General features: G+C 50.0%; 1 protein-coding gene across 1 annotated transcript; it reads right to left on the minus strand.

The window, feature by feature from the left end:
- Positions 1 to 218: 218 nt before the first annotated feature.
- Positions 219 to 25,857, minus strand: LOC130473401 (sodium-dependent lysophosphatidylcholine symporter 1-like). Its single transcript, XM_056844921.1, has 14 exons — positions 25,408 to 25,857; positions 17,678 to 17,797; positions 16,592 to 16,716; positions 15,576 to 15,708; positions 14,042 to 14,120; positions 12,812 to 12,969; positions 11,001 to 11,091; positions 9,805 to 9,926; positions 8,770 to 8,853; positions 7,482 to 7,565; positions 3,630 to 3,742; positions 2,998 to 3,141; positions 701 to 877; positions 219 to 354 (listed from the first exon to the last, which is right to left on the minus strand). The coding sequence occupies exons 1-14, from the start codon at positions 25,855 to 25,857 to the stop codon at positions 219 to 221; spliced, it is 2,016 nt and encodes a 671-aa protein (XP_056700899.1).
- Between the last annotated feature and the right edge of the window lie 641 nt (positions 25,858 to 26,498).

Below are 26,498 nucleotides of genomic sequence, written 5' to 3' on the forward strand. Positions count from 1 at the left end.
TTGGCATTCCTGATAGTTGGTCAACCTTCTCTCCAAGAAAGGAGTACTCATGGTCACCTTCGGCAATTTGTTCCCACTAGCTTGATTTGTTCTCCTGATTGTAAGCCAGTTTGATTCTTCCTTAAGTTGGCATACAAAACCCAACACTACTACTTCTTCTTCTTCTAAAAAGAGTGTCCTTCTTAGAGTTTAACCCATCAGTTGAAGCCACTGTGTCCTCAGTACAGAGAGGAAAAACTGTCCTTGCCTAAGGGGGCTTCGATCACGCCTCGTGGGATTCCTTTCTCGGGTGTCTTATGCAGGCCGCAAACTTTCTTGAACATCATGGCATGCTCCAAGAGATATGGCAAAGATCTGTTCTTTGCAACGCAGGAGCAAGACGCATCAAGGCCTTTTCCCGCAATGGTGCTGATCGCCCTCGTTCGCAGCCAGGAGGGAGCACATTGTCATGTTTTTCTCCAGACAGGCAGAGGAGCTTAAATGGCATCTGACTCCGGGCTTTCAATCTGTCCTCGATGGCTGCTTAAAAGATGCATGCAAAATCAAAGTCCATGTTTAACAGATTGTGAAGTTCAGGGAGGACCAGTATGTTAAAACACCCCAGAAACCAGTCAAGATTAGCAGCTGCCACCCAGCATTGGCAGGTAGAATCTTCTACCTGGATCACCTACCCTCTTTCCTTGGTGAATTCCACTCTTACCCAGAAGTCTCCATCTCCACTCGGATCTCTTTCCGCCGCTCTTCGTTGATGGGGTAGGAGCAGAACAGGGCCAAAGAGGTCAGCAAGAGGGCGATGGGAATGGGTGCCATCAGAATTCGCAGGGTGAGGATGACCGGGTGGTTGTGGGTGCAGTCTTTGGCACTGTAGCCTGCAAAACTGTGAAAGGCAAGGTCAGAATGGGCCACTTTGGGAGGAAGCTCTGACAAGAGGCAGCTGGGCCACAGTGCCGAACAGGCAGTGGGTGGGAAGGCACTCAACTCCGTGAGATTTCTTTGGGAAAAGGCGGCTGCGCTCCTCCCACGGCTAGGAACCATGTGTGAAACCAACTCCGCCTTGATTTAAACGCGATCCTAGAGAGGCAAAAGCCCCCTCCTGTGGGACTTTGAACAACACCTCAGTGAATCCAGGCTGCCGCCCGGCAAAACAGCTACATAGCAGGCTCAACAAAATCCTGTGTCAGTGGGAGAGGGCTTTTACCTCATAGAATCATAGAGTTGGAAGGGACAACCAGGATCATCTAGTCTAACCCCCGCACAATGCAGGAAATTTACCTTCTCCCCCACCCCCAGTGGGGCCCCCCCCCACTCCATGCCCAGAAGATGGCCAAGATGCCCTCCCTCTCATGATCTGCTTAAGGTCATAGAATCAGCATTGCTGACAGATGGCCATCTAGCCTCTTTTTAAAAACCTCCAGGGAAGGAGAGCTTACCACCTCCCGAGGAAGCCTGTTCCACTGAGGAACCGCTCTGTTAGAAATCTCTTCCTAGTGTCCAGACGGAAACTCTTTTGATTGAATTTCAACCTGTCGGTTCTGGTCCGACCTTCTGGGGCGACAGAAAACAACTCGGCACCCTCCTCTATATGACAGCCCTTCAAGTCCTTGAAGATGGTTATCATATCTCCTCTCAGTCTTCTCCTCTTCAGGCTAAACATATCCAGCTCTTTCAACCTTTCCTCATAGGACTTGGTCTCCAGACCCTTCACCATCTTGGTTGCCCAAGATCGCATTTGCCTTTTTTAGCTACCGCATCACACTGCTAACTCATATTCAGTGTTTGGTCTAAAGACCCCAAGATCTTTTTTGCACACTTCTGCTGAGACAAGTCTCCCCCAATCTATAATTATGCATTTGATTTTTCCTACCTAAATGCAGAACTTTACATTGATCTTTGTTGAAGTGCATTTTATTAGTTTAGCCCAATTCTCCATCCTTAAATTCTTAAAATGAATAGTTCCTGCTGCTTCTCTCTGCAGTAACTGAACAAGCGCTGCAGAGCAAAAAGAGAAATAGTGCTATCCATTTTCTGCTAGGAAAAGTTGAGGGCAGCAGGAAAAGCAGGAAGCCACAGCCTTCAATTTGCAAGAGCTGAGCAAGGCTGTCAAAGATAGGACATTTTGGAGGACTTTCATTCATAGGGTTGCCATGAGTCGGAAGCAACTTGACGGCACTTAACACACACACATGTTCTGTTCTTTTGGTAAGGCTGAATGGCATTGCTTAGGGGAAACTATAATGCACCCCCTTTACAGTTGTCAACTCCGGCTTTGGAAATTCCTGGGGATTTGGGGGGTGGAGCTTAGAAAGGGCAGGGTTTGGGGAAGGTCCTCATCAGGATATTATGCCATAGAGCAGCGGAGTCACTCAATTGTTACAAGGGCTGGATATGACATAAATGTCATTTGGTCGGGCCGCCTCCCCAGCCCAGATCGAGATGGGGTGGGGAGCACCCTCAGCTGGCACGTGGACTAGATAAGAGCTCTCAAGGGGCTGGATCCAGCCCACGGGCCTAGGGTTGCCAACCTGCAGGTAATAGCAAAAGATCTCCTGCTATTACAACTGATCTCCAGCCAATTGCGATCAGTTCACCTGGAGAAAATGGCCGCTTTGGCCATTGGACTCTATGGCATGGAAGTCCCTCCCTGCCCTCCTCAGGCTCCGCCCCAAAAACCTCCCGCCAATGGCGAAGAGGGACCTGGCAACCCTACACGGGCCCTATGTTTGACACCCCTGCCATAGAGTCCACCCTCCAAAGCAGCCATTTTCTCCAGGGAAACTTGATCTTTGTAGTCTGGAGATCAGTTGTAATTCCAGGAGAACTCCAGGTCCCAGCTGGAGGTTGGCAACCCTAACCCCTTTCCGTTCACCAAATGCTGCTCGGAAAACCGGTTCCCGATTTCCCCAAGGTCTGCTTCTGTTCCAGTGAGCAGATTTTCTAACCTATTTTTTACAACGTTCTGCTAGGGGGGCGGAAAGGGAGCGGAACAGGAACGCTCACTGTAAGCTCATCGTCGAAACGCCGAGAGAAAGCCCTCCTGCAAACTTGTTGAAGAACACGTAGAAGGAGTAGAAAAAGGGTTCCAGGTTGAGGCAGGTGGGGTTGCGGAGCTTGAAGTCATCCACCGCATCTGGAAGCATCGACCTGCGAGCAAGGAAAAGCTCGAGTCAAGGATATGCAGGCCTGTTCACAAATGCCCACTCCTGACCCAGGGACTGCATTGCACGGCCCAAGCCAGCCTGATCTTGTCAGATCCTGGAAGCTAAGCAGGGTCAGCGCTAGTTAGTATTTGGATGGGAGACCGCCAAGGAAGTCTAGGGTTGCTATGCAGAGGCAGGCAATGGCAAACCACCTCTGTTCATCTGCCCTGACCTGGATGGCCCAGGCTAGCCTGATCTTGTCAATACTTGCCTGGAAGCTGGCAACCTCACTGATGTGGTGGAACCTGCGATCCTCTCGTCTTACAAAAACTGGTTCCTTTTCCCGTATCCCAAAGCGCTTACACTTTCCCAGCTCCGCAGGCAGACTCCCTGCTCCTAGCGTGGACCACGCGGAGCAGGAGCACAGGAAGCTTTGAGCCCACGCCCTCCGCACACAGGCCCGCTATTGTTTGAGACTTCCCTTCCACTTACCATGGCAACAAGTAGAGAACTGACAGGCTGCACCCGGCGAGGGCAACCATGAATGCAAAGACCAGGAAATCGTGCGTCACCAGAGTGATGACAATGAGAGCCGGGATGATGAGCTGCAGGAGAGAGGGAGAAACGTGGCCCTCTGTCAAGGCGGGGATCATTTCCCTGCTGCCGGGGGTCACCTCGGACTTCACACCTATGACAGGTCATTTACGCATGGGAGTATGACCTGAGGTTTGTTGCTCGCCAGACCCACACCTTCCTGTTGGGAATCTATGCACCAGCAGTCTCCAAGCTCAAATCAAGTCCCCGCCCCCTTGAAATGGTGCTTTGTAATTGGCTTACTTTGTAGCGCTTACTGTGAGAGAAAATCCCACCCCCAAAAAACCCAACTGCCAAATAAAAAAGCATTTAAAGAAGAAAAACAAAAATCAGAGCAATATGAAGGGGGGGGGATTCAAACATCGTTTTTTAAAAGACTTTCTTGTGCTCAGAAAGAGCTCCGAGGAAGCAGGAAGCATTTGAATCCCCGCCTCTTGGCACGCTTTGTAACTGGCTGTAGTTCTTTCTGTGAAAAAAAGTCCCCTAAGCTTGGGTGTCCCATGCTTTGCCTTATGCACGGGGATTTCACCTGGGCTGAGCTCAGGGGAGAGGGAAGAATCAGGTTAACAGAGGAACAGGAGGTCCCAGGATTTGTGAGGGCTGGATGCGAGGTCATCTCTAATGGAGGGAAAACTCATGCAGAACTCCAAGGAACAGACCAGGAGGAGAATGTGAGTGAAAGTACCCATGCATGAATGGCTACAGTCTGAATAACCTTTGAGTTAGCAATGTCCTCTGCAACCACCTGGGCATGAACCTTACAAGCCTGTCGTTGCTCCCGTTTGACAGGTCTGGAGGGCGAACGACAACTTTGTAGTTTTGCCAGCTCCAGGTTGGGAAATCGCTGGAGATTTGCAAAAGTCTGGTCAAAAATCAGAAGCCAGGGGATGGGGCTAAGAAAGATTTCCAGGAATCAAACCTCTAATGCCCTGAGTCACTCCTTTCCTTCCCGTTGCGAGCGGTGGTGTAATAAATTATGCAAAACAGGCCAATTTGCCAATATTTCTGAAATTTGCATAATGCATGCGACAGAAATTTGGCACCACATTGGTTTGCTGCGACACAGAATTACCATTTCGTTGCTTTCTTTTATGTGTGTACTATGGTTGCCAACCTCCAGGCAGGGCATGGAGATCTCCTGGAATGACAACTGATCTCCAGACCATGGAGTTCAGCTCCCCTAGAGGAAATGACTGATTTGGAGGGTGAACTCTATGGTATCAATCCCCTAACTCGGTGCTCCCCAGACTCCACCTCCAAATCTCCAGGAATTTCACAACCTGGAGATGGCAACCTGTGCGTGTGTGTATATATGTAACCCTAGTGTGTGTGTATATGCACACACATATATTTGTTCCAAGTATGTCCATCCAGAGAGCCAGCATGGTGTAATGGTTAAGAGCGGCTGGACTCTAATCTGGAGAACCAGGTTTGATTACTCCACTCCTCCACATGAGCGGCGAAGGCTAATCTGGAGAACCGGGTTGGTTTCCCCTCTCCTCCACATGAAGCCAGCTGGGTGACCTTGGGCCAGTCACAGCTCTCTCCGAATTCTCTCAGCCCACACAGAGGCAAGCAACAGGAAACCATCTCTGAACGTCTCTTGCCTTGAAAACCCTACAGGGTCACCATAAGTCAGCTGTGACTTGGCACTAGGGTTGCCAGGTTCCTCTTTGCCACTGCCGGGAGATTTTTGAGGAGGAGCCTGAGGAGGGCGGGGTTTGGGGAGGGGAGGGACTTCAATGCCATAGAGTCCAATTGCCAAAGCGGCTGTTTTCTCCAGGGGAACGGATCTCTATCAGCTGGAGATCAGTTGTAATAGGAGATCTCTAGCTAGTACCTGGAGGTTGGCAACCCTACTTGGCACATGCACACACATATACCCAGCCAAGCCAAGCCAGGGGTAGCCAGAAAGGATGCTGGCTGAGACAATGATCCATTGTGCACTTTCCTCCCCCAGCCATCCACCACCCCTCTTCCACTCTGCTGCTGAATAGTCTACTCCGAAATTCTCTTTGCCATGTTTCCAGTTCAATGTAGGAAGCGGTCAGAATAGGGTTGCCAACTTCAGTTCGGAAAATTCCTGGAGATTTTGGGGTGGAGCCTTAGGAGAGCATGTTTTGTGGAATAAAGGGACCTCATTGGGATATAATGCCATAGCCTACCCTTCAGAGCAGTCGTTTTCTCCAGGGGAACTGATCTGTGTAGTCGGGGAGGGGCCATGGCTCAGTGGTAGAGCATCTGCTTGGCATGCAGAAGGCCCCAGGTTCAATCCCCGGCATCTCCGGTTAAAGGGACTAGGTGAGTAGGTGATGTGAAAAACCTCCGCCTGAGACCCTGGAGAGCCGCTGCCGGTCTGAGTAGACAATACTGACTTTGATGAACCAAGGGCCTGATTCAGTACAAGGCAGCTTCACATGTGTTCATGAGATCAGCTGCAATTCCAGGGGATCTCTAGGTCCCACTTGGAGGTTTAGCAACCATAGGTGGGAGAGATTTTCATTCCCTCCTCCGTGGCTTCTCCTGAGATCTTTCTGCTCTTTGCTGGCATCCCACCCGCTCGACTGCTGGGGCCTCCACCTGCCTCCAAACAGCAGGGGGAGAGAGCTCAGCACACGTTCCTCCTCCCACGTCTCCTATTCCAGCTCCAACCTGCCAATTGTCTTCACAAAGCCTCTGAAATTAGCAGGAGGTTTTCTCTGCAAAATGCATTTGCCTGTCGGCTGCCAGCTCAACTCTTTGCTGTTTCCACAGCCTGAACGGCACAGGTAACTTGGCTAGAAGGTCACGGGTCACCCCATAAGCAACTGGGCTGAACTTTTGCTACCTGTTCCCGGCAGTCACGGGCCTTGTGCCTTTCTAAAGCAATGTTGTGATTGTATTACCCTTGGCCAGTCCTTCTCAGATTGTGGGTGGTAACCCACAAAACGGTTGTGACTCCTTCACAAATCAGTTGTGGCTCAGTGGCAGAACATCTGCTTGGCATGCAGAAGGTCCCAGGTTCAATCCTCGGCATCTCCAGTTAAAAGGGTCAGGCAAGTAGGTGGCGTGAAACACCCCTGACTGAGACCCTGGAACGCCACAGGAGGGGCTATGGCTCAGTGGAAGACCATCTGCTTGGCCTTCAATCCCCGTCATCTCCAGTAAAGAGGATCAGTTAAGAGGTGACGTGAAAGACCTCCATCTGAGACCCTGGAGAGCGGCTGCCAGTCTGAGTAGACAATGCTGACCTTGATGGACTGATGGTCTGATTCAGTAGAAAGCAGCTTCATGTGTTCGCATGATCCTAGGCACAAGTACAGGGTTGTGGTTGTTCTTCTGGTGGATCGTGCCCTGTGTCAGTTTGTGGGAGCCAGGAGTCTCATTCTGATTTTTTGGCCTCGGGCTTGCCTGGCACCTATCACCTTTCACCACCACCCCCAGCACACGACCTCTGGCTTACCATCACAGGTATCCTCTGCTCTTGGAAGGGGAACAGAAGACATTTATTTGTTTACTTCATTTATACCACGTCTTTCTTCCCAAAGGGGGACTCAAAGCAGCTTACATCGCTCTCTACCGTCCCCCATTGTATGCTCACAACAACCCTGTAAGGTGGGTCAGGCAGAGTGTGAGACTGACCCAAGATCACCCAGCCAGCTTCCACGATAGAGTGGGGATTTGAACCGGGGTCTCCCAGATCCTACTACAACACTACACCACACTGACTCTCAGGCCTTTAATGGGGCCCTTTTTTTAAGGGTCACTCACCGACAGACCGACGAAAACAGCCGTTTTCTTCCCAAACCTGACCAGGAACCACTGCCAGATGGGGATGGAGAGGGAAGCTGCCACCTGGAAGGAGCAGAGAGAGAAAAAATGGGAATCTCCACCAGCCCAGCTTGGCATGGAGAAAACATTTGAGAGTCTCCCGAATACTTTTTAAAAATTGATTTCCAAAATGCTGATGCCCTCCCACTCATCCAACACTGAAGGCGGCTTCCCAAAATGGAATAACAAATATATATATAAAAACTCAACAATAAAATACAAAGTTGCATAACCAAGGGCTTAGTCAACGGAACCCGGTTCCTCATACTTCACAGACAACAGGTTAGGATCTTAGGGTTGCCAGCGGTGAGTTGGGACATTCCTGGGGATTTGGTTGTGAAGATTGGGCAGGGCAGGGTTTGGGGAGGGGCTTCAACGAGATATAATGCCGTATAAACACTCCAAAGCAGCCATTTTCTCCAGGGGAACTGACCCCTGCAGACTGGAAACCAGTGGAAATTCCAGGAGGTCTCCAGGCCTTGCCTGGAGGTTGGCATCCCTAGGACCAGCACATGTAAGGCTTGTCATGATCTACAGAGTATACATAGGGTTGTCAGGTCCCTCTTCGCCACCGGTGGGAGGTTTTTGGGGTGGAGCCTGAGGAGGGCGGGGTTTGGCGAGAAGAAGAAGACGACTTGGTCTTTATATGCCGACTTTCTCTACCACTTAAGGCAAAATCAAACTGGCTTACAATCGCCTTCCCTTCCCCTCCCCACAACAGACAACTTGTGATGTTAATGGGGTTCAGAGAGCTGTGACTAGCCCAAGGTCACCCAGCTGGCTTCATTTGTAGGAGTGGGGAAACAAATCCAGTTCACCACATTAGCCTCTGCTGCTCATGTGGAGGAGTGGGGAATCGAACCCGGTTCTCCAGATCAGACTCCATAGCTCCAAACCACCACTCTTAACCACTACACCACACTGGGGAGGGACTTCAGTGCCATAGAGTCCAATTGCCAAAGCAGCCATTTTCTCCAGGGGAACTGATCTCTATGGGCTGGAGATCAGTTGTAATAGCAAGAGACCTCCAGCTAGTACCTGGAGGTTGGCAACCCTAAGTATAGATATTAATCAGCTGGAAAAGGCAAAGATTCCCTGGGCAAGCTGCAACCCATATAGGGTCGGCTTTTGTAGGGGTGGCTGTCCTGGCGGGGTGTGCTGGCGATAATCCCAGTTCCCTCCCTACAAAATCAAAACACACACAGAGGGCAAAGGCAGAGCTACGTACCAGCATGATGAGCACCAGGTGCTGGAAGCTGCCAGGCAGCCCAGCGGCGTGCGTGCAGAAAAAGGCAAAAATCCCCTGGGCCAGCTGTGCAAGAGCAGAAAGAAGGTTAGGCAGCCCAAGGAAAGAGGCAGTGTGGAGTAAGGGTTAGAGCATCGGCCCAGAATCTCAAAGACCCAGGTTCAAACCTCCCCTAGGTGCAGCATTGTGGCGAGGATGAAGGGAGGAGGATACATCCCACCTGAGCCTTCCTCAAAGGAACCTTTTCAGGTTGCCAACTCTGGGTTGGGAAATTCCTGGAGATTTGGGGGCACAGCCTGGGGAGAAAAGGGACCTCAGCGGGGGAGGGGGTTATACTGTCATACAATCCATCCTCCAAAGCTGCCATTTTTCTCCAGGGGAGCTGATCGCTGTAGTCTGGGGATCTACTGTAATTCCATGAGATCTCCAGGCCCCACCTAGAGATTGGCAACCCTACACATTAGACAGCATGGCACAACACTGGTTCCCTGATAAGCTTGCTTTCTAAATACAAGGTGATCACTCTCATTCTTTCCCCGCCCCTTACACTACCCCCTGCTGCCATTCTCAGCTATACTCACGGGGCTAATGGCTATCTGGTTCCTATTTCAGGGGACCAGCGGGCAACACAGTTACCCACTTCCGCCCAGGGCCGGATTTAGGTTTGATGAGGCCCTAAGCTATTGAAGGTAATGGGGCCCTTTATATGTCCAGCTGTCCTTTGTCAACAACAAATTGTCGCTGTTTTTTGGGTTGAATATATGCTATATGGTAATTTATGGACCTAATAGGTATCTCAAGCCATTTGCACATAACAAAATATGTATTTTATCAAAGTAATTGTTGATTTTGGAAATGTACATCCAGTTTTTTTTTCCCTTTACATTTTTGGGGGCTCCCAAGAGAGTGAGGCCCTAAGCTATAGCTTGTTTAGCTTATACGTTAATCCGGCACTGTTTCCGCCCCACGAGAGGGGCAAAGCCTCTACCGCTCCTTCCATGGACAGAGGCACTCTACCTGGAAGGCCAGCGAGGCACACAAGAAGCCACAAAGAAGCCAGACGTAGGATCGGTGGCTCAGGATGATCCGCAGACTCCTGAAGAAGGGCAGCCTGGCCTTCCCCAAAGGACTGAGGGGCCCTGGAAGACAGAGACCGCCTGGATCAGGTTTATGGGGTGACCTTTCCATGGAGAAAGGCTGAGGTTTGATCCCAGGGATTTCCAGCTCAAGTGTCTCTGCTTGAGGGCCCTCATATCTGCCAGACCCCAGACCACTTCTCCCCTTATGCTCCACTGGTCTGGGGAGGGGCCGTGGCTCAGTGGTACAGCTCTCAGCCAACCCTACCACACAGGGTTGTTTCTGAGGAAAAAATGGAGAAGAAGGAAGAGGAGGAGGAGGAGGAGAAGGAGAGTTGGTTTTTATATGCCGACTTTCTCTACCACTTAAGGGAGAATCAAACTGGCTTACCATCGCCTTCCCTTCCCCTCCCCACAACAGACAGCCTGTGAGGTAGGTGGGGCTGAGAGAACTGTGAGTAGCTCAAGGTCACCCAGCTGGCTTCATGGGGAGGAGTGGGGAAACCAACCCGGGTCTCCAGATTAGCATCAGCTGCTTGTGTGGAGGAGTAGGAAATCAAACTCAATTCTCCAGATCAGAGTCCACGGCCCCAAACCACTGCTCTTAACCACTACACCATGCTGGCTCTCCAAAAGAATGATGTAAGAGGTTAGATGGCCAACTGTCAGCAATGCTGATTCTATAACCTTAAGCAGATGATGAGAGGTAATGCATCTAGGTCATCTTCTGGGCATGTAGTGGGGGTCATCGGGGGTGTGGTGGGGGAGGTGGTTGTGAGTTTCCTGCATTGTGCAGGGGGTTGGACTAGATGACCCTGGTGGTCCCTTCCAACTCTATGATTCTATGTAAGTTGCTTTGGGTCTCCGCCGAGGAGAAAGGTGGGATATAAATAAATCAACAAATAATTCACTTATAGCAACCCCAGGAAGGGGCTTTCAAGGCAAGTGAGAAGCAGAGGTGGTTTGCCTTTGCCATCCTCTGCAGAGCCTTCCTTGGTGGTCTCCCTTCCAAGTACCAACATTAAAAATCACTGTTGTGTAAACAGGAATGCAACAGATAGAACCATCTGTCAAATGTGCCTGTGCGTCTCTCGGTTGGCTCGTCCACATCTGCACTACAGTTGCGAGAAAACGTACCTGGCTGCTCCTTCACTCCGAAAAAGAGGACCAGGCAGGAGAGGCAATAGAGGGATCCAAGCACCGAGGCGGCCACCAAGTACGACCTGCGCTGGAAAACAGAGAGAAGCCCCCCTCCTTAGTATCCAGACAGGACCCCTGTAGTTTCCATCCCTAGACCAGGGGCACCAAACTACAAGAGGAGACAAGACAATAACAGATTAGACTGGGTTGGCCTCTGTCAGAACTCGAACCCAGAGTTTCCTGGCCTGGCAGTTCTTCCAACAAACCGCTTGAGACTAGACATCAGAGGCACCAGCGCTGGCCTGGCCCTCCCAGGCATGCATCTCCACTACAGCCTCGGCCTAGGGTGGCCAACCACCAGGTACTAGCTGGAGATCTCCTGCTATTACAACTGATCTCCAGCCGACAGAGATCAGTTCACCTGGAGAAAATGGCCGCTTTGGCAATTGGACTCTATGGCATTGAAGTCCAATTGCCAAAGCGGCCATTTTCTCCAGGGGAACTGATCTCTATCAGCAGGAGATCAGTTGTAACAGCAGGAGATCTCCAGCCACTACCTGGAGGCTTGGTAATCAAAAAAAGACTAGTGCTCTAACAATGGCATATTGCAAAAAAGACCAGCACTTCTGACCAGCACTTCACAAGGAAAATACCTGTATTACACAATTCCACTGAAGGTAACACAAATTACAACAAAGTAACGACCAAGGCAGTCGAACATGTAAATATAGAGGTACAAAATTGTACAAAAGATAAGTGTCATCAGAAGCCAAATGATATCTTCAGATGGGTTTCCAGTAAAAATCCTATTTCGTGTATACTTTCTCAATTATGGCAATCCTGAGACGATGCATACGAGAAACATTTGTGCCTTGTGCAAGGTGTGTACCTTCCTACTATCAGCGGATTGCTGGAGATCAGTTGTAACAGTAGTAGATCTCCAGCCACTACCTGGAGGCTAGGGAGAAATTGGACACCACTGTACTAGTATCAACAGATAAGGAAATTAGTACAGGAGCGAAAAGATACTTGAAGTGCAAAATATATTTATAAGCTACTGTGTCTAAACAAATACGCACAGGCAATCATACACAAATCTTGACTTGAAGCAAATCCTTCTTGAACTGTACAATAACATTTACAAAACTGATTACTTACCTGTATGATACTTATACTGAAAATGATGTACATACAGTGGGAGACATTGCACTCTTGTATAGATATACTTTCCTTGTTTATTGCTGTCCTTGAGATGGCATGTATTGTTGTTGTATGATATTTTTGTCAAGATTTGTGTATGATTGCCTGTGCGTATTTGTTTAGACACAGTAGCTTATAAATATATTTTGCACTTCAAGTATCTTTTCGCTCCTGTACTAACTATCTGGAGGCTGGCAACCCTAAGGGTCAGCCCTGGCTAGGCTTACCTGGTCCCAGTTCGCCACCAGCGGGAGCTTTTTAGGGTGGAGCCTGAGGAGGGTGGGGTTTTGGGAGGGGAGGGACTTCAATGGCATAGAGTCCATTTGCCAAAGCGGCCATTTTCTCCAGGGGAACTGATCTCTCTCGGCTGGAGATCAGTTGTAATAGCAGCAAAGCTCCACCTAGTGCCTGGAGATTGGCAACCCTACCCATCCCATTGCCCAAAGCCTGCCCTTTGCAGCTCCGTGAATGCGTGTTTTGGTTCCGATCCCAATTTGCAATTGACTTTTCCTCCTGCCGGTGGCCTCCCCTCCGCTCCATCCCGAGCCAACCCGACTGGCACTCACTCTTCATCTCCCGCCTACTCGGCAAGGCCGGCAAACTCTTACTGTGTTCTCCAACGTGTCGGTGAGCAGAGAGGTGCCATTCGCCAGGGTGGTGCTGTTCTCCCCGATGCAGCTCTTCTGCATGCTTGCATGGTGGCTGCCAACAATTTGACCCTGGATGCCAGAGCCCACCAGGGTACTCAACACTTCCACTCCCATCCCTGCCAAAAGACACGAAATGCAGGCAAAGGGGATTGGGGGATAAACGACGCAAGAGGGCCGGGGAGGTTTTTAATATGCCGACTTTCTCTACCACGTAAGGAAGAATAAAGCCGGCTTACCCTCTCCCTCCCTTCCCCTCCCTGCAACAGACACCCTGTGAGGTAGGTGAGGCTGAGAGAGTTCGAAGAGAACTGTGACTAGCCCAAGGTCACCCAGCTGGCTTCATGTGCAGGAGTTGGTTTTTATATGCCGACTTTCTCTACCACTTAAGGATCAAACCAGCTTACAATCACCTTCCCCTCCCCTCCCCACAACAGACACCCTGCAAGGTAGGTGGGTCATAGAATCATAGAGTTGGAAGGGACCACCAGGGTCATCTAGTCCAACCCTGAGAGAGTCTGAGAGAGCTGTGACTAGCTCAAGGTCACCCAGCTGGCTTTATGCGGAGAAGTGGGGAAACCAACCCGGTTCACCAGATCAGCCTCCGCCGCTCATGTGGAGGAGTGGGGAATCAAACCCGGTTCACCAGATCAGAGTCCACTGCTCCAAACCACCGCTCTTAACCACTATACCACACTGGCTCTCTGGGTTGATATATTTATTTGCATACGTTATTACATTGCTTCTAGATCTAGTCCATATAGGGGACAAATGAAGCAGCATGCAAAGAGACCTGCTTTCCTTTCCTTTCCCTCTTAGGAGCTCCTTGATTCATAAATCTTGAGCAGCACAATTCTAAATCTATTGTTTAAGGGGACTGAGACAAATTTTACTACTGCTAATGTAACCTTAGGATCACCGTCACCTAATAAATAGGGTGTTAACTCAAGCACAGAGGTACTAGCCCGATCTGTTAGAAGAGGAATAATATATCTTGATCTTAGATCCTCATAAAAACGACACCCCAGGAGCCCCGTGTGCTGGAGAATCAACAGAACCAGAGGAACTAGGGCAGCTCCTTTCCAAATATGGTAGGTTCATGTATCTACCTTGAGTAACCATAGAAGGGTTAGCATTTAGTCTAGCAAGAAAAAAAGCTCTTAAGAAAGGAGGAGTCGTACAGAGACTTACTGTATGCAGTGGCTGAGTCCCGCTCTCTCTGGTTGCCTCCCAGGAACATAGTCAGGGAGGAATAAGGCACATGGTAGCACTAGGAGAAGGGGAAGGAGAAAAAGAAAGAAAAGAGGAGGAGGAGAAGAAGAGCTGGTTTTTATATGCCGACTTTCTTTACCACTTAAGGCAGAATCAATCCGGCTTACAATCACCTTCCCTTCCCCTCCCTACAACAGACACCCTGGGAGGTAGGTGGGGCTGAGAGAGCTGTGACCAGCCCAAGCTCACCCAGCTGGCTTTGTGTGTAGGAGCGGGGAAACCAACCCAGTTCACCAGATTAGCCTTCGCCACTAATCTGTGGAACTCAGGCAGGATTTATGTATGGATTGGGTGTTGTAACCTTCTTTTGCTTGTGTTTTGATTTTTTGTTGAACATTAGTAAAACGTTGTTAGTGGTGTAGGTTAAGCAAGAGTGTTTATTCTGCTTTTTCTAATATTGAGCCTTTTGCTGCTTGTTTTTAGTTCCAACTTCCAGATACTGGCTGGAGATCTCCCACTATTATAACTGATCTCCAGCCAATAGAGATCAGTTCACCTGGAGAACTGGCAATTGGCAATTGGACTCTATGACATTGAAGTCCCTCCCCTCCCCAAACCCTGCCCTCCTCAGGCTCCACCCCAAAAACCTCCTGCCGGTTGCAAAGAGGGACCTGGCAACCCTTAGCTTATTGTAAGTAGGATCCTGTTTATGTAATTTCTGTACCACTTAATGTGTCATGTGAATACTTATGCTGTGCTTCAGTTCTTTCTGATGGTTGCAGACTCCTAAAATCCTAATGCATAAAGTAAGTGCAAATATACAGCTTGCTCTCAGCAGAATTCTGCTGTGTAATTTTGCATCATTTCATGGGTCATATGAATATTTACAATGTGCTTCAGTTCTTTCTGAACCTCATGCACTGGTTACTGAATGTCCCATTTTTGTGATTGTACTGGCTCACTATGTGTAATCCGCCTTGAGTCCCTGTGAGAAAGGCGGACTATGAATAATGTAAAGAAATAAATATAGCTTGCAGTAAGTAGGATTCTACTGTGCATCATTGAATGTGTCAGGTGAATACTTATGCTATGCTTCAGTTCTTTCTAGTGGTTCCAGACTTCTAAAGCCCTAAAGCATTGGTTATTAAATGATGTATTTTGCTGACTGTACTGACTCACGATATGTAGTTGGCCTTGAGTCCCTGTGGGAAAGGCGGACTACAAATAATGTAAAGAAATAAGTAAATAAACTCATATCCAGACTGCAGAGATCCATTGCCCTGGAGACAACAGCAGCGTCAGCAGGTGGACTTTAGGGCATTATACCCAGTGGAGGTCCCTCCCCTCCCCCAAATCTCCAGGAACCTCCCAACCCAAAGTTGGCAACCCTTCCTTTATTCTCGTAGTGCAGACCTGGAGCCTGTTTGGAGCTCCAAGTGAACCACCACCGCCCCAAATCAGAAGAGATTAATGGAGCAGCAACTCCCCCCCCCCAACACACACACATCCTTACGCTCATGCAGGTTTGGAAGAAGCAGTACGTGGTCAAGTACCAAAGGAACTTCAGTGACCCAGAGAGGGAATCGGAAGGGACAAACCAGAGCAAGAAGTAGAAGAGGATCCCAAAAGGCGTGGAGGAGATGATCCTGCAAGAAGACAAGAAGGCCAGAAGAGCCCCGCTGGATCAAAAGAAAGAGCCACCTAGACTAGTGTCCGGTTTCCAACAGTGGACAGCCAGAGGTCTCTATGTGCTCAAAAGCAGGGCATGAAGGGCCTGCTCCCCCGTTGTTCATCTACTGCTTCTAGTATTCAGAGGTACACTGCTTCTGAACGTGGAGGTTCAATTGCAACTAGGAACTCATCTCATTTCACTGCAGTGGGGACTAGAATGACCATCACTTATTTCTGAATGTGTTCTTGGGCCTTTAACGGTTGTGTGAAAGTCCAACTGGTAAGGAGAAATAAAAGGGTCGCACAAGCCACAGGAGATTAAAAAATAAGGCAAAGGCCACTGGCGCAAAATAGGTAAAAATATGTTTTATTTCTCAGATAGAAATTCCCTACGTGTTTCGCCCAAGAGGCTTCTTCAGGGGAATCTGTTAGTCTTGCAGTGGTCCTTCAAAGAGTATAAGCTCAGTTGCTACTGAACTAGCTGGAGATCTCCTGCTATTACAATGGATCACCAGCCGATAGAGATCAGTTCCCCTGGAGAAAATGGCCGCTTTGGCCATTGGACTCTATGGCATTGGAGTCCCTCCCCAAACCCCGCCCTCCACAGGTTCCACCCCCAAAACTTCCTTTCAGGGGCGAAGAGGGACCTGGCAACCCTAGCTGCAGGGCATCCAGAGTGTAGGGGCCAAGAGACCTGTTGACATCTCAAGTGTACAGGGACGCCCTCCATGCTCAGGTATGTGGATTATGGGCCCTCTTAACATGCTGGACTCAGTAATTTAAGACTCATTCGCCTACAGATGGCCATCGACAGACCTCCGGATCCAACCGCGTCGAGTCCCTTCCTTCCTGACTCACCAGGGGATCAGTTTGCCACACCTCCTGCGGGGGCTTCTGCTGACCAAGAATCCCACGGCCGGGTCCGTCACCGCGTCCCAGGCCCGGCCCAGGAAGAGGATCAGAGACGCGTGGAAAGGCTGCAGCTGCATTGAGACAAACGTCCGGCTCAGAGCATAGATGGAGCATTCCACCCCCCCCCACACTTCACACAACACACGAGGGTTGCCAACCTCCAGGCGCTAGCTGGGGATCGCCTGCTAAATTTACAACTGATCGCCAGCCGATGGAGATCAGTTCACCTGGAGATAGGGTTGCCAACCTCCAGGTACTGGCTGGAGATCTCCTGCTATTACAACTGATTTCCAGCCGATAGAAATCAGTTCACCTGGAGATAGGGTTGCCAACCTCCAAGTAGTGCTGATCAAACAAGGACAGCATGAAGGCTCAATTTCTAATGTAATCCTGCTTAAGGTTATATCAACAATGAAAGGAAACTTATATACTACAATACTCTAAAACCCACTACATAAAGGAAAACTATAAAAAAGATTATAAGGACATTAGTATCATGCCCACTGTTTATATAACTGCACAAATTCAAACAAAGTGCATTTGAAACAATGTCTGCAACAACGGCCGGTCAACACTAAAATCCATGTGAATGTGCATGCGAGTACCCAGTCCTCTGTCAAAACTAGTCATGGATCCCGAAAACATGGAGACTCTTCTATACGTAGGCAACAAACCCAAGGCGTAGTCTGGAAGGACAATGCAATCCTCAACTCCGGGAAGGTGCGAAGACCGCACAGCCAGTGAGTCCAGAAAGGTGCAAGAGACACACTACCAGCCAACCTCCAGGTACTAGCTGGAGATCTCCTGCTGTTACAACTGATCTCCAGTCAATAGACATCAGTTCCCCTGGAGAAAATGGCTGCTTTGGCAGTTGGACTCTATGGCATTGAAGTCCATCCCCTCCCCAAACCCCGCCCTCCCCAGGCTCCACCTCAAAAACCTCCCACTGGTGACGAAGAGGGACCTGGCAACCCTACAACACACACAAAAACATCCACTGGAAATCTGCCCCCTTTCTCCACCTGGGCTCACCTGAGCAACGTCAAGCAGGAAGATCTGGAGGAAAAATCCAAGCGCGTTGCCTGTGATCTGGTAGGGGGCGCCCCCGATGGCATAACAGACCTTCCGGTGCAGCGGCAAAGGAGACCTCACCTGCAAAGGAGAGATTGAGAAGAGCTGCCTGAAACCCCCCACCCCAAGAAACAGTCTCTAACACAGGGGTCCCCAACTGACACCTTTCCTGGCACCCACTGGGTGCTTTTAAAAAGCTGGCGGGACTAGGTAAGCAGGGCTTCTGGTTGGCTGTGCACATTAAACGACATCCTGTTAAAAAGAGTTTCCACCTAAAATGTTTCAAAGTTCGTATTAGTTAAACATAACCTCGCTTCCTGACATTGTGTGGCTGGCTCTGCCTCCTGCAATAGCCATTTTGGGGTTGCTACCTTGGTCAGAATTCCAAAGGTCATTCATTCATGGGGTCACCATAAGTCGGAGGGCACGTAACAGACACCAATGTATTGTTAATTAATTTCATGGGGTGACCCCAAGTTTTAGGGCTATGCGGGGAAGAGATAAGAACATAAGAAAAGCCCTGCTGGATCAGTCCGAGGCCCATCAAGTCCAGCAGTCTGTTCACACAGAGGCCAACCAGGTGCCTCCAGGAAGCCCACAAACAAGGCGACTGCAGCAGCATTGTCCTGCCTGTGTTCCAATGCACCTAATATAATAGGCATGCTCATAAGAACATAGGAAGAGCCCTGCTGGATCAGACCAAGGCCCATCAAGTCCAGCAGTCTGTTCACACAGTGAAGAAGAAGAAGAGTTGGTTTTTATATGCCAGCTTTCTCTACCACTTAAGGGAGAATCAAACTGGCTTACAATCATCTGCCCTTCCCCTCCCTACAACAGACACCCTGTGAGGTAGGTGGGGCTGAGAGAGCTCTAAGAGAGCTGTGACTAGCCCAAGGTCACCCAGCTGGCTTCAGGTGTAGGAGTGGGGGAAACAAGTCCACCAGATTAGCCTCCGCCGCTTATGTGGAGGAGTGGGGAAACCAACCCGGTTCTCCAGATCCGAGTCCACCGCTTTTAACCACTACACCACAGTGGCCAACCAGGTGCCTCTAGGAAGCCCACAAGCAGGACAACCACATTCTGGCTTTATGTACGTTATTTATAGTCCGCCTTTCTCACAGTGCCTCAAGGCGGATTACACAGAGTGAGTCAATGCCATCAACCGGATGGAAAATTCAATAAACTAGGACTTGAGCTGCAGAACCAGCCAGAAATCTAAAAAACAGAACTGACGCCAAGCATAAGCGTTAACGCGACACATTAAGTGATACAAGATTACACAGAAGGATCCGATTTACAGCAAACTATGCACAGCGGTACAGTACAGTCCCTAATATTTTGTCCTAGTTACTTTGTGAATCATTTTGTACAGCGCTACCCTATGGCCTGCGTAGAAAGGCCCTCTTGCATAATTCAGAAATCGATCGATCCGTCTGTTCGCCTGTTCAGACCCGGCTGTTCTTACACAGAAATAGGATTCACCGTTTCCTGTAGACCAGGGGTGGGGAACCTTTTTTCCACCAAGGACCATTTGGACATTTATAACATATTTGCGGGCCATAAAAATTATCAACTTAAAAAAATTGGCCGACTAAGCCCCAAGCACGCAGCTGCCCCAGATGACCCCCCCCCATGTGTGCAAGCAGGCAGGCATCCAACCAGTGGCATCTTGGGCGGTCCTAGCAGCTCCATAGCTAACGACTTCTGCAAGAGGGAAAGAAGGTTCCTTTTCTCGCAGTGGGAGGGGGCAGATCGCCAGTCTTAGATCCTTCTGAACTAGAGATCTGCCAGGACCCATGAAGGGCCAGACCAAATGACTTCGCGGGTCTTAAACGGCCCCCGAGCCTGACGTTCCCCACCCCTGCTGTAGACTAAAGTGCAATTCTTTCCTGCCCCGTGGAACTGACATGACCTCTGACCATCTTCTCGGTCCGGCATCTGACAGGTGTTCGGCAGAGCGAAGACATTTTGCGGCAGCAGTTCAAGAAGGGCATGTTAGGAATGCGGATTCAAATTCCCGCTGAGCCAAGGAATTGCTGAGTATCCTTTACCCAACTCTGAATTTCCTCAGCTCCCCCATTGTAAGCTGGACACAACCTTAGCAAGGCCTTGGAAGGATGTTGGGAAAGGGGAAAAGGAAAAACAGGGTTAGATGTATACCATATTTCAGACAGAATTCATTGAGGATTCTAGGGATGCCAGCCTCCAGGTGGGAGCTAAACAAGACACCAACCTATGCAATGAAAATTGCGTGACTGAAGTCGCATAGAAACGGCTACACAACAGTTCTTAACAATATCAAAAATATATTCCACTTACCAACTACATCTAAACACAAGCACTACAATCCTAAGTGTGTAATACGGTGCTGCACACATTATGTATATTGCAACTGTCTCTACTCTAGGCTGCAAGCCATAATTGGGACATTTGGGTTACATTGTAGAGGTGCATTGTGTGTGTGTGTAAAGTGCCGTCAAGTCGCAGCCGACTTATGGTGACCCCTTTTGGGGTTTTCATGGCAAGAGACTAACATAGGTGGTTTGCCAGTGCTTTCCTCTGCACAGCAACCCTGGTATCCCTTGGATGTCTCCCATCCAAGTACTAACCAGGGCTGACCCTGCTTAGCTTCTGAGATCTGACAAGATCAGGCTAGCCTGGGCCATCCAGGTCAGGGTAGAGGTGCAGGCTATGTACCCATTAATAGCATTGTATAAGAACTATGATTTAAAACATGCCACTTTAAAACATTTGATGTTATGGACTGTTATGGTTTGTGTGTCTTGTGATATGTATAGGATTAGTAATCGTGCACACTTAGGATTGTAGTGCTTGTGTTTAGATGTAGTTGGTAAGTGGAATACATTTTTTATATTGTTCAGAGCTGTTGTGTGGCCGTTTCTATGTGCCTTCAGTCACGCAGCCTCCTGGAGGTTGGCAACCCTACAGATCAGTCCACCGCTCCAAACCACTGCTCTTAACCACTACACAACGCTGTCTCTCCAGTGGTTAAAACTTAGTGGTTTTTAAGCTGTTATGTTTTATTACTGAAGCTTTATGTATAATGCAGACTTGCTCAGTGACTGATAGCTGCTCTGAGCCCGATTATGGCCAGGAAGAGAGCAAGTTATAAATCTAATAAAATCATCACCATTGTTTTACTCTGCTGAGGGTGTTTTTCAAAGGTGTGTTTTGTTTTATTTTATTTGTCACTAGCAGAAAGGATTCCAAAATACCGAGGAAACCTTCACCTGACGTAAGATTAGGGTGGCCAGGTCCCTCTTTGCAACCGGCAGGAGGTTTTGGGGGTGGAGCCTGAGGAGGGCGGGGTTTGGGGAGGGAGGGGCTTCAATGCCATAGAGTCCAAATGCCAAAGAAGCCATTTTCTCCAGGGGAACTGATCTCTATCGGCTGGAGATCAGTTGTAATAGCAGGAGATCTCCAGCTAGTACCTGGAGGATGACAACCCTACATAAGATGATCAAAGAGGGAGGGTAGGTAAGTATAATGGAAAAGGGTGGCAAAATGGGGCCACACGGAATTTATCAGCAAAACGCACACGGAACGAATCAGCAAATCGCTCATGGGATGAATCAGCAAAATGTGCTCTCATAGGAGAAGCAGCACTTCTGAAACTCATGAAGCTGCCTTCTACTGAACCCGACCCTTGGTCCCCCCAGAATAGTCAAAGTGCTGCAGAAATCTTATATAGTATGCTAAAGATACTGCTGACCTCACATGCAAATGCTCAAAGAGAAGTGGAAAGCTAATTTAGGAAGTTAATTTGGCCGGGGTGGCGGGCTCAAAGGACTGGAATGGGGAAGGGCTGTTGCTCAGTGCAAGAACATTTGCTTGCCTTGCAGAAGTCCCCAGGTTCAATCCCCGGCATCTCCACTTAAAAGGATCAGGCGGTAGGTGATGTGAAAGACCTCCGCCTGAGAACCTGGAGAGCCGCAGCCGGTCTGAGTCGACAGTATTGACCTTTATGGAACGGTGGTCTGATTCGATAGAAGGCAGCTCCGTGTGACCGATGACTGGGGAGACGGAAAGCTTAGAAGCCAGGAAGGAGCAGAACTGTGTGTTGCAGGGCCTGGGAAAGGTGGAGGACCAAGGGTAACTGAACACGGCACCCAAAGAGACGGTGGGTGGGAAAGGGGGTCGGGCAAATTGAGGAGAGGATGGCCCAGGCTAGCCTGATCTCGTCAGATCTCAGAAGCTAAGCAGGGTCAGCCCTGGTTAGTATTTGGATGGGAGACCACCGAGGAAGACCAGGGTTGCTGTGCAGAGGAAGGCACTGGCAAACCACCTCTGTTAGTCTCTGGCCATGAAAACCCCCAAAGGGGTCACCATAAGTCGGCTGCAACTTGAAGGCACTATACACACACACACACACACACAGTTCCCCCTGCCTGTGAACTGAGATAATGCTAGTGATCGTCGCTCCCCTCCCCCAGGCCAAGGTATGGTGTGGGTGCCAGGTAGGGTTGCCAACCTCCAGGTAGTAGCTGGAGATCCCATTTGGATTATGTGTTTTTATGAATTATTTCATCGTTTTAAAATGTTTTCCATTGTTCAAATGTTTTAATGTTTTTATTTCTTGCTGCCATGGGAGCCCTGATAGGGTGGAAAGGCAGCATAAAAATGTTTTAAATAAAATAACAAATAAATCATAATGGTGTCCCGACTGCAAAGCTCTGTGTCCCAGGAGGATCATTTGGCCCCTTTCCTGGGGACTTTGGTTTAAAAAAAAAATTCAGTGCTTTTGTAAAAATTGCCAGGTGGCGACCTTTTCAGGGGGCAGGAAACAAACATAATAAATAACCCCCAATGACAATATTTGCAACAAGACAAGATGCTGGCAGAGGCTAGGATGTGAGCCTGTTTATTTTAGCAAAGCAGGGCCTGTGCCAACTGGGTGAACTTCGGTAAAGCACGGGTAAACGTTCCCGCAACCCTGTCTGCCCCCCTCGCTTTGCCAGGGCTCTCGTCCAAGGAGGGCAGAGGCCATGGCACAGGTGAACAGCCTTGGTGGGCTCTGCAGGATACAGAAACAACACAGCAGCCTGGCATAAAATCACCCAGAGCAAGGAAGAGCCTGGCGGAGTCCCCCCCTTCCAGCTGACACAAAGCCAGATGAACTTCTGCTGCACCCTCTCCAGCAGCCTCTCCCTCTTCCACAGTCAAATTGAGCTTGGAAGCACCTTGGGGCAGAGGCCTGCCTATGTGACTCTGCATTGTTAGGGTTGCCAGCTCCGGGTTGGGGAATACCTGGAGATTTTGCAGGTGGAGCCTGGGGAAAGCAGGGTTTGGAGAGGGCAGGAACCTCCGTGGGGTATAATCTCATACCATCCACCCTCCCAAGCAGCCGTTTTCTCCAGGGGGATTGTCCTCTGCAGTAGGGAGATCAGTTGTAATTACAGGGGATCTCCACGCCCCACCTGGAGGTTGGCAACCCGACCTCAAAGGGTTGTTGTGAGGATAAAACTGAGGCAAGGTGAACCACGTAGGCTGCTCTGAGTATAAACAAAGTCAATAGATAAATAAACATCAGGTGTATTCCAGGAAACAAAGAATGCTGGACTGATTCCAGAGTCCACAGAGCAGACTTGCAAGTCCCAGTTGTGCAGCAGCAAGTGAGGCTGCTTTGAACCACTTTAAAAATATTGTTTGTGTTTTAAGAACATAAGGGCAGACCAGCGAGGCTCCACCTAGTCCAGCATCCTGCCTCACCCAGCCGGTTCCTCAGGGCGTCCAGCAACAGGCCATAGAGGCCGAGGCCTTCACAAGGCTCTTCATCAGAAGAGCCCTGCTGGATCAGACCAGGGGTCCATCTAGTCCAGCATCCTGCCTCAAACGGTGGCCAGTCAGTTCCTCTGGAGGTCCCACAACAGGGCACAGAGGCCGAGGCCTTCATCAGAAGAGCAATAGATTGAAAGATAACATTAAAGATATAGAAAATAATATTAGAGAACTGATGTACGAATGATATAATAGTAATAGAAGAGAAAGTAAGATTATGATAGAGAAAATGACAAAGAATGTCCGTACGCCGGTGTAATAGAAATGAAAATTAATACAGTCTGATTACTCCTTTCCCTGTTTCCCTTTTCCCATGTCTTGTAATAAAAACAATAAACAAACAAACAAACAAACATCAGAAGAGCCTTGCTACATCAGACTGGCAGTCCCTCTAGTCCAGGATCCTGTCTCCCAGTGGCCAACCAGGTTCCTCTGGACGGCCAGCATAGAGGCCGAGGCCTTCAGAAGAACCCTGCTGGATGAGGCCAGTGAGGGTCCACCTAGTCCAGCATTCTGCCTCACACAGTAGCCACAGTTCCTCTAGAGGTCCAACAACAGAGCATACACATGAACACATGAAGCTGCCTTCTACTGAATGAGACCCTTGGTCCATCAAAGTCAGTATTGTCTGCTCAGACCGGCAGCGGCTCTCCAGGGTCTCAGGCAGAGGTCTTTCGCATCACCTGGTCCTTACTGGAGATGCCGGGGATTGAACCTGGGACCTTTTGCATTCCAAGCAGGTGCTCTACCATTGAGCCACAGGGGGCCGAGCATAAGGGCCGAGGCCTTTATAAGAACAAAAGCCTTGCGGGATCAGACCAGTGAGGGTCCATCTCGTCCAGCATCCTGTCTCACACAGCGGCCGACCAGTTCCCCGGTCCCCTGGAGGGCATAGAGGCCAAGGCCTTCCCCCAGTGTTGCCTCCTGGCTCTGAGATCCAGAGGTTGACTGCCGAACGTGGAGGCTTTTGCTTTCACATTGTGCTTTTGTAATTGCAAGCCAATTTTAATTGCAGGAGTCTGAAGAGGAGACTCAGTGGCAGAGCACCTGCTTGGCATGCAGAAGGTCCCAGGTTCCATCCCTGGCATCTCCAGTTAAAAGGGACTAGGGAATCAGGTGATGTGAAAGACCTCTGCCTGAGACCCTGGAGAGCCACCGCAGGTCTGAGTAGACAATACTGACTTCGATGGACCAAGGGGTCTGATTCAGTATCCGGCAGCTTCATGTGTTCAGGCGTTCGTGAACAATATCCTCAAACCCAACTGCACCCTGAACTGAGCCTAGAAGCTAAAATGACTAAACTGAAGCTGTCGTATTTTGGTCACGTCATGAGACGACAAGAGTCACTGGAAAAGACCGTCATGATAGGAAAAGTTGAGGGCAGCAGGAAAAGAGGAAGACCCAACAAGAGATGGATTGACTCCATAAAGGAAGCCACAGCGCTCAATTTGCAAGATCTGAGCAAGGCTGTCAAAGATAGGACATTTTGGAGGACTTTCATTCATAGGGTCGCCTTGAGTCGGAAGCGACTTGACGGCACTTAACACACAACTGCACCCTTCGGCGCCTGTCCAAATGCAAAGCCCCCGAGGAGGGCTCCCTCCGGCCTCGGCCGGCCAGCTCCACGCTGAGGCCCAGCAGCCAGCCTGGCAGGGTTTGGGGCAGGCCAGGGGCCCGAGAGAGCCGCCTGCCGCTTTGCAAAGGCCCCCCTCCGTTGCAACGCAGCCTGCAGCGGCAGGCGTGACCCAGGCGGGGACAGCCCAGCGCTGCGTTGCAACGGAGGGGGGCCTTTGCAAAGCAGCTGGCCAAGCAGCTGGCGAGCAGCCCGCAGCGCAGGGAAGCAGATCCCTCCTGCCCGCCTGCTGCCCAGCTCGCCCCCCAGCTTCTCTTACCTTGACGGGCTGCGGATCCTTCCCGGGCTCCGCTGCTTCCAGGGTTAACCCCGTCCGCGCCGCCTCGCCCTGGCCTTCTTCCCCGAGCATGGCTGGGGTTTCGGGTCCCCCCGCCCCCTCCCCCTCCCCATGCACGCGGCAGGAAGGAAGCGGGCCGGGCTCGCCCGCGGAGCGCGCCTCTTCCTTATCAGTCGCAGAGGGGACGGGGGTGGGTGGGGGCCAGCCCTGGAAACGGACACCGCCGGAGTCCAGCCGAGCAGGGGGTGGGACCGGGAGATGGGCAGCCACGGGGGGAGGAAAGGGGTGGAGGGAGAACCGGAGCCCGAGGGATCCCCAGCCAAGAATCCTTGGCTTGGCTTGGCTCTGTCCAAAGGGCGCGGAAATTGACCAGACCGCGCCACGTGGAGCCCGAAGGAAATTGACAAGAAGAAGAGGAGTTGGTTTTTCCATGCCGACTTGGTCTACCACTTAAGGGAGACTCAAACCGGCTTACAATCATCTTCCCTTCCCCTCCCTACAACAGACACCCTGGGAGGTAGGTGGGGCTGAGAGAGCTCAAAGAGAGCTGTGACTAGCCCAAGGCCACCCAGCTGGCTTCATGAGTAGGAGTGGGGAAACAAATCCAGTTCGCCAGATTAGCCTCTGCCGCTCATGTGGAGGAGTGGGGGGATCGAACCCGGTTCTCCAGATCAGAGTTGTCAGTGAGGGTACCCAGTCGGACCCGGGATGAGTAAACTCTGTTCTCTTCCCCCCCCCCTTCCGTTCCCATGGGAAAAAGGGACAGAGACTGGAAACTGTAACACCTCCACTTCAAAGCCTTCCCGTTGTAAATCTGAGATCGATCTTCCTAGTGTCATTTATAACACCTTGTGGAAGCTTCAAAGAAACTTGTTGTTCTTGCATTTCAAAGTCTACTTGTAATTAATTCTTTGTATGTTCTATATATGCTGTATTTGTCTGTCTCTGGTCATTCTGCCGTTGGATATTTCAAGGATGCTGATCTCGTAAGCTTTGCTGAAATAAACTTTAAACTTTCTGTTACGTCTGAAGTGGAGTTTATGTTACTGGAATGCTACGAGGTACTGAAATCC

Source organism: Euleptes europaea, chromosome 2 (genome assembly GCF_029931775.1).
Source record: "Euleptes europaea isolate rEulEur1 chromosome 2, rEulEur1.hap1, whole genome shotgun sequence".
Lineage (NCBI taxonomy): Eukaryota > Metazoa > Chordata > Lepidosauria > Squamata > Sphaerodactylidae > Euleptes > Euleptes europaea.